General features: G+C 42.5%; 1 protein-coding gene across 4 annotated transcripts in view; it reads right to left on the bottom strand.

Annotated features, from left to right (window-relative positions):
- Positions 1 to 563: 563 nt before the first annotated feature.
- The window catches only part of PLS3 (plastin 3), a 50,934-nt gene continuing 43,833 nt past the window's right edge, over positions 564 to 7,664 (bottom strand). For all 4 annotated transcript variants that reach the window (XM_027645296.1, XM_027645298.1, XM_027645297.1 and 1 more), the window contains 8 exons: positions 6,877 to 6,972; positions 6,151 to 6,346; positions 5,422 to 5,500; positions 4,668 to 4,782; positions 4,418 to 4,551; positions 3,399 to 3,522; positions 2,700 to 2,824; positions 564 to 1,879 (listed from right to left, as the gene is read on the bottom strand). In XM_027645296.1, coding sequence (XP_027501097.1) covers positions 1,747 to 1,879; positions 2,700 to 2,824; positions 3,399 to 3,522; positions 4,418 to 4,551; positions 4,668 to 4,782; positions 5,422 to 5,500; positions 6,151 to 6,346; positions 6,877 to 6,972 — 1,002 coding nt within the window. In that variant the 3' untranslated portion in view covers positions 564 to 1,746. The remainder of the gene's footprint in view (positions 1,880 to 2,699; positions 2,825 to 3,398; positions 3,523 to 4,417; positions 4,552 to 4,667; positions 4,783 to 5,421; positions 5,501 to 6,150; positions 6,347 to 6,876; positions 6,973 to 7,664) is intronic.

Below are 7,664 nucleotides of genomic sequence, written 5' to 3'. Positions count from 1 at the left end.
TTGACTACACCATATCCCCCCCCCAGTGCTATAAATCACCTACTGTTTCAGCAGGAGGGATGTGACTCTACTTACTGTATATCAGTCCATCTTCAGCAAAAACATGCAATTTCCTGTGGAAGCGTTGTTAACATATTTTCTTATGAAAAAATTGTACCAGTGGAAAGTTCCCAAATGGTTGTGCGTGAGGCTTCATGCAGTAAATCACTGTGGCAGTTTGCTGACATTCCCAGCTCCCTGCCAAATTCTTTCCTCTCACCTGCCCTTTTTTCATCTCCTATACATAGAAAAGTTAAATCCCTTTCACTCAATTAGCTGTCTTACAAACTTTCATCTCTAAAGTCCATGAAGCATTATGATACAGAGGAACAAACGTGTTCTTCCTTTGCTTTTAATGGCAGCACCAACCTCTCAACATGCTTTGAAGAACCAGTACCTAATAGCAGACTTGTATCTGGCCATTAAAAGTGGGAAAGTTGGTGTGTGACATGGAAGCCCAGAAGCACCAGCTGCAAGTGAAGACAGGCTGCCATGCTGGGTCAGTGTAAATAAGGAGAGAGGCATGTATTTAAATGTTTTTATTTCAACTAATGGTTTGCCACCATATTACATCACTTTGAATAGCTTGGAATAGCAATATGATCTCAAAATATAGCAAACAGCTTGCCAAAGCAAGATAATATTAAATCCTATGGATACAGCATCTTCCTTCTTTGGCGAAAACGCTTCCATTTATCTGTAAAAATAGTTTTATGTTCCAGCACATTTGCTGCTCACTTTATTGAACCCTGCTGTTTATACCATTTGCCTCTTCCCTGCACAAAACCTCCCCACAATGTAGTATGGTTTTATATCCAACAGCATTTTAAATAAAAAAGTTATAGACTTCATGCAGATTTTTGTAAAAATTATTTTCTAGGTGCACAGGACTGAACCAAGATGCATACAAAAATGCATTCACTTCCATTCTCAGGTGTAACCGTGCCATCAGCAACATGATATCATATGTTACCACGAGAGGTCCAAGGATGGTGGTATTATCATATATAGTATAACCTTAAACAAAAGAAAAAACAAATCAAAACAAAAAAAATCTTAATTTTTTTATAAGCAGCAAGAGAAAAAACTGCCATGCTTTATTTGTAAAGTAATCAAAATAGTTAGATGTACAAAAAAGCACCATGTACAAAGAATACCAGAGGAAGATCATCTTCCTAATTACACATTTCTCATTTAGCATTGTGAGCTGACCTGCAGGTCCCAAATTGTACTGTAGTTTTATGTGCAAAGTTAAGGATGTGGTCAAACCTAGAATATGCTTGGACTGTATGACAGAAATTAAAGTGGACTGCAGATAGAAAATAGATTTGTTTCCATTACAACTCATACCAACCACCTTATAGCCCTCCAGGGTAAAAAAACCACGCATCAAGTAACTGAGAAATAATGGAGTGAAAGCAGCTCCAGAGCAGTATTGCAAGATGCAGGTCTGCTATGAATGCATTTCTGTGAGCTCTTGATAAGTTAAACTTTCCTTTGGGAAAAGAGCATGTCTGTTGGTTAAAACTCCTCTCCCTGAGAATTTTGATAAAGAGTTTGTCTTGCAAAGCAAAACAAAGTCCTTTGAACCTCAACAGTTCCAGGCCAACAGCGTTTCAACGTGGTCACAGCCGATCTGCTACTCATGCACCCAGGGTGGCAGGTTGGGTTTTTGTTGCATTTTGGGTTTTTTTCTTTTCAACTCTTTTATACTCGCTTCATTCCTCTGCCCATCAAGCAGGCAAACACGGTCATGACCATCTTCGGTTTCACCTCCACAAGATCTTCTGGAAGAGCATAAACTCTGGCACCAATTCTTCTTGCCATGGACACAGCATACCTATTCACCATGGAAAGACAAGTGGGTCAGCATCAAGACTGCTAGCAATAAATGACAAGTCAGCTCCTGCCGTATCCAACACAATTTCATCCATTATTTATTAAAATTCAAGACGTGGAACAGTTCAATCACACCACATCCTTTTGTTTTACAATTTTTCTGATCTTTTGCTGTTTTCCTTTTCCGTAGTCAAGTGTTTTTAATGTGCAAATTGACCTTTGAATGTCAAGTCCTCTTTACCAACAGTTTAAAAAATTAATCTTAATTAATACCTATTAGGAATAGTAGCATATACAATGAAGAATTAATCGTGTAACATTTACATTTCCCCTTCTGTTTGCTCCTTATGAGTAACCAAGTGAGACTTATCTGCCAGAAACTTTACTGCCATTCTGCCACTGCGGAACAGCCACAGAACACACATTTCAAAGGCATGCTTTAATAGGCATACTTTAAACTTGACAACCTATAATGATTTAACAAGACAGGAGACATACAATGGTTCAGCTTCAAAACAATGAGCCACCAGCTCTTCATATGGCTGAAAAAGCATGTGAGAAACAGAGTATCATTGCTAAGAACTGCCTGAGCTGTTCTGCCTTTCTCCCAAGCAGCCAGAATTCAGTCAACTGCTCCCTCCAGCGTCACAGGCAAGGACAGCAAGTGGGTTTCAATAAGTGCTGCCTGTCTAAAGGGAACAGTGTTAAAACAGACTGAAAACCACGGCAATAAACTGTGGTAAGAACACCTACAGCTTGAGGTCAGCACATAGAAGGGGCATGCTTTCAATGAAAAACAGCTTTTGAGATATCAGACTTACTTAGCATTATTTTGTTTGTCATCTTCTGATAGATGACCAGTCTTTACAAGGTCATAGTTGATACAACCAGGCTGAATAGCATCAATTAAATCCACAACAGCCAAGCTTGTGCTGATAGTCTTGTCCTAGAGAACACAGGGACAGAGAAGTAAAGATGAATGTCTAACCCTTAAAGCATATTTCTCACCTCAATTCAGCTGCTCTGGAATGTGCAACAAAACAGGCTTTAAATGAGCCTTTTCAAAGAAGCAATGTTAGTGATTATTCCCATTTGGACCACAGGGAAAACCAAACTGCTGCTTCTCCTTTAGCAATAATATAATATTATTACTCCAATTTACTGCAAGTGCTCTGAAACAACAAAGTAGTAACTGATGTGGAGGCAGTAGGTCTGCTCTGCTGACCACAGCTCAAGGGACAGTGCTCGCTTCTGAGTGCTCACCAGCTCCAATCCCTGTTTGCCAGTGTCTCAGCACCCACCTTGTGCCCCAGACCCCAACCACCCTCCCCTCCTCTGCCACTGTTCTCCACTGTGGGGAATAGTCTACTATCTGGTAGCTTGAAACCACTCTATTCCCAGTACAGATTGAATCCTGTCCTGTTTAAACTCCTTTCTAAGATGCCCCTACTGCTCCTTCTAGACAAGAAAATGCTTTTTGGGCACTTCTCTCCTTTTGGATGCAAGAGGGGAACCTGCACCTTGAAGTTCTGGATGGAGGTGGACTTGCCAGCTTCTTTCAGGGTCTGGTTTACCCAGCTGACTATAATGTCATCGTTGGCTTTCTGGCCATCACCCAGGTCCTCGAGGACATTCAGCGTGTACCTGAGATCCAGCAGAGAGAACAAGATTAGGCACAGAGCCAGAGCAAATTCCCACTTGATCGTGCAGCCAGGATGCACCATGAGCTCATGGCAGCTTGGGAAGTCTTTACATAGTCTCAGCTCTGGGCTTTTTGTTTGCACTTTTTTTTTCCCCCCCAAACTCCTTTAGCAAAAAGGAAGAACTACCTATCTTACCTGCAGTGTGAGTTCTGTTAAAGCACTTGGTCTTCCTAGCTTTTCATGATCTTTAATACAAGCTCACAAACTTGCCTGGGCTTAGAACTCTTGTTAAACCGTTTCTCCACTAACCATTTGCTCCAGAGGTAACACATTACCTAAAAAGTGTGATTAACTAGCAAGTTGGCATTCTGACCTCTGATGTCAAATAAGGAGCTACTATGAAGTTTTTTTGCAGATATATATTTGCATCATCTTGGAATTCTTCAGAAATAGGTAAGAAAAAGGAAGATCAACTTCATCTGTTACTAAGTCTCTCCCTCCTCTCCTAATCCAATGCAAAAGAGGGTTATAAAGCAGCCCTAGAATGATTTCCTCTCAATTTCCAATTAAAAATTAGAACATAAAAGTTGTGTAATGTTCCTGCTCAGGGTTTCTGCATGTTGACCAGAGCAGGCAAGAGAGAGAGGTGATCCTGGTTGGCAGGATGATCACAGATCCACCAGTGAGCTGCCCAGAGGTCTCTGCTCCAGCCTCTCATGTGCAGCAGGATCAGCTCAGCCACAATTCTGTCCAGCTGTGTCTCAAACTCCCTCAAAGAACAGAGGTTTTACAATCATTCTGGGTGACCTGTTTCAGTGTTGTAGTGCTCTCACAGCAAAAAACTTCCCAAATTCTGTACTCCATTCATAAGTTGACATATTTGAGAGGGGTCTTACCTTCTCATTAACTGCCAGACCAAGGCAAGTGTCAGTGTTGGGTTTCCGTCGTTCAGATCCTGTCCTCCAATGCCAACCAGGGAGAATTTAGCTGGATGCTTTCCCAAGTCTACAGCGTAGTTGCAGTTTTCTAGCTACAAAGAACAAAAATTGACATAGAAAAACATTTAAAAACACTCACTTGACTGGAAACCTCAAACAGGAATTATTAGTGTCCATGGCTTCTTTTGAGGTCTTTTGACATGCTTACCTTTTTCATATTTGCTCCAAGTTTAGGGTATGGAGGCTTGTTAACCTTATTCCAGTCAACAGGAACTTTGATTTTTTCATATAATTGTAGTATTACCAGTGCATCTTGGAGATCACTAAAGTGGAAAACACTGATTAAGTCTAACATTTCAAGATTCAAGTGTACTCTGACTTTGTCACATCATGAATAACTACTGCTCTTCACAGGTTGTTGCAATTTCAACAACCATAAAAAGGAAAAAAAAAACCAATCGAAACATTTTGCAGTTTTCAGGGCAGGAGAAATGCTCCATGCTTAACATCAGCCAGCTGCTGAGCTAGAGCAGGTTTTAGCACGGTAATCAGCAACACATCCAGGGAAGAATTCTGTTACATAAAATCCAAAGGTAGCCACCTCTCTCGACTGACTACAGAGACCCAGAATATCTTGTCTCCTATGATGTCTTGGTTACGACCTAAAGTTAGGTGATGAGGCATCTAGTTTCAGTTGCTCTAGTGCAGTTGCTTAAGCAGATCCAAATGTATTGGGATCTCAGGGTAACGATTTTACAAGGTAAGGGAAAATAAACACGCTATCTTCAGCCCTCAGAGCTGAGTGCCAGCTAAGAAATCCCCCAGCTGCACATTGCAGGGACAGTGCAGTGAGTATCTCCCACTCCCTTCCTTCTTAAGGTCTTTGCTCAGCACTGTGGACGCTGGTGTGGGCACATCTTTAGTCTGACCTACCTGGCCTCTCTCAAGAGCCTAATGCTTACCCATAGAGGTGATTTACATGGGGGTTCACACCAAGGGAGTTCATCCAGTTACGGAAGGTCCGTTCCTCACGTGTCTCTCCTAGATGAGAGAAAACAGGTTTATACAAATTCTGCAAGCTCAACCTTGTGCAAGGGATTTACACCTTGCAAGGCAGAGAGCTTTGAGCAGCATAGCTTATCAATAGGTTTTTAAGCAGAAAAAGAGTATTTTCTTCCACTATAATTTTTTTCAAAGGAAGAGGGTGGCCCTGATATCTACTCTTCGACAGCAGTTTGATTTCTCCAGGCCTCAGAAGAGCATGTCTTTTGCACTTTCTCCAAGACAAAGTATCAAGAAGGTCTTTCACATGGGTGTTAGCTAACTGCTGTCTGGGAGCCAAGCAGCCAAAGCCCTAATCTTGGTTGTGCCAACAAATAGTGCTCCCATGAACACCTCACTGCATTACTGAGGTGCTCTTGCCCATCACAGGAAATGCCAAAACTGACTTCCCTGGCACAGAGAGTGATGGACTGCTGGCATTTTGCCTACAGGTTCAGAGTAGCTGAACAGGCTGTCAAGTACTCTTCTCATCTGCCCCAAACGAGTAAACAACCACTGCAGCACCAATAACCTCAAATCATAGGTGTTACTTCAATGGAGATACCTCTGTGGGGCACAGCCTCCTGTGACACAACTGTTTACTTTAGATATTTCCCTCCTGCTAATTTTGTGACTGATACGGCCATCACCTTCCAGTAGGGTCCAGTCGATGTCCTGGTTTTCAGGCTTGGTAAGTGCTGGGTACTTGTTGAACAGGTTGGCAACGAAGGCCAGGTTCAGTTTGGGGTTGCCACTGACCACATCAGCCGGTGTGACGAACTGCCGGCAGCCGAGCCGATCCGCCTGCTGAAGCATGTACTCTGCTCTCCGCAAGTCATCCTTTTCCTGCCAGGGATGCAATGGACAAGAGCTGTCACGGAAGAGATCAGGCTACAAAGCAGATGGGAAGCTCCTGACCACTACCTGGAGCAATGTCACAGCTCCACGTGCCTTCGTTAGGCATCCATCAGTCGCTAATCGAACGAAGGGATGAAGCACGCATGGTAACCCCCGCTGCTCTGCATGTAATCATCCAGGTTTGCCTTGGGTTTTTTTCCTAGCATGGTGCTTTCAAGCTTATATGCTTTCCAGTTTTTATGCTTTTAGAACTTGGTGGTTCAAAAGTAGAAGTCAGCACGCTTCCAAATGGAGCAAACCCACAAATGATTTCCCAGTCATCTCTGTTAATTGGCAGGTACTGATCAGGCCGGCAACAACCACTCATTGAAAACACACCCGAGGTGTGCACATGGCCACTGACACTGTACACGCTCTAGAAATTAAGATACCAGGTTACCTAGATGTCATGGGGCAATGATAGGGTACAGGGAGTTCACGATTCTACAGCATGAGGCCAGGACAGCCTGAATACTTACATTGAAACCTGACATGTTAATATCGATCTGGGGCTCTCCTTCCTTCTGCCCTTTAGGTGCAATTTGGTTGAGGAGGTGAAAATAAGCTCTAGAATCCTGAAATGGATGAAAAAGAAAATTCAGGTCTTCTGCACAGCACTGAATACACCATAACAATTCATTTCAGGCTCATCTTTAGCAAGCCACTGTGCATAATTGGTTTATATACCTTTACTGAATTACCAAAATCTGTAAGCTTAAAAGAGAGCACAATGGTAGAAATCCAGGCAGCAGAAAAGAAAACAGAAAGAGAAAAAGTTAGAAATATATAAGATGAAAATTACAGGTTTTGACTGTTTGAAAACTGCCTTTGTGCAAACTCTGGTGCCACAGCCACCTCTCCAACAGTTGGAGGAGACAATGACCCCATGATGCTCACAGTCATGGCCCCCATATGCACCAAGGCAGCCCTAGCCCCTAAACAAGGCACCCATTCCTACTACTGCAGCAACAATGAAAATAGTTCAGTGAAAACGAATTCCAGGCAAAAAGCTGATTATAAAAAATGTCTGAATGTTTTTCTCCTGCCCATTAGCTACGATAGCTCAAGGGAGAGAGGGCAGGGATGGTCACAAATCAGGAGGAGCAAATAGCTACAGTACTTATTTATCAACTACATTTCCTTTTAGTCCACAGCAATAAGGAGGACCTCAGCATATCCTGGCAGCCAGAGATGCCAACAGCTATCAGCAAAACTGGAAGTAATTTTGAAGCTGGAAATAAGAGTGACCATATGTGTGCACATGCTC

The sequence above is a fragment of the Corapipo altera genome, unplaced genomic scaffold (genome assembly GCF_003945725.1).
Source record: "Corapipo altera isolate COAL_440 unplaced genomic scaffold, ASM394572v1 65, whole genome shotgun sequence".
NCBI lineage: Eukaryota > Metazoa > Chordata > Aves > Passeriformes > Pipridae > Corapipo > Corapipo altera.
This window is presented reverse-complemented; position numbering and strand designations above follow the sequence as displayed.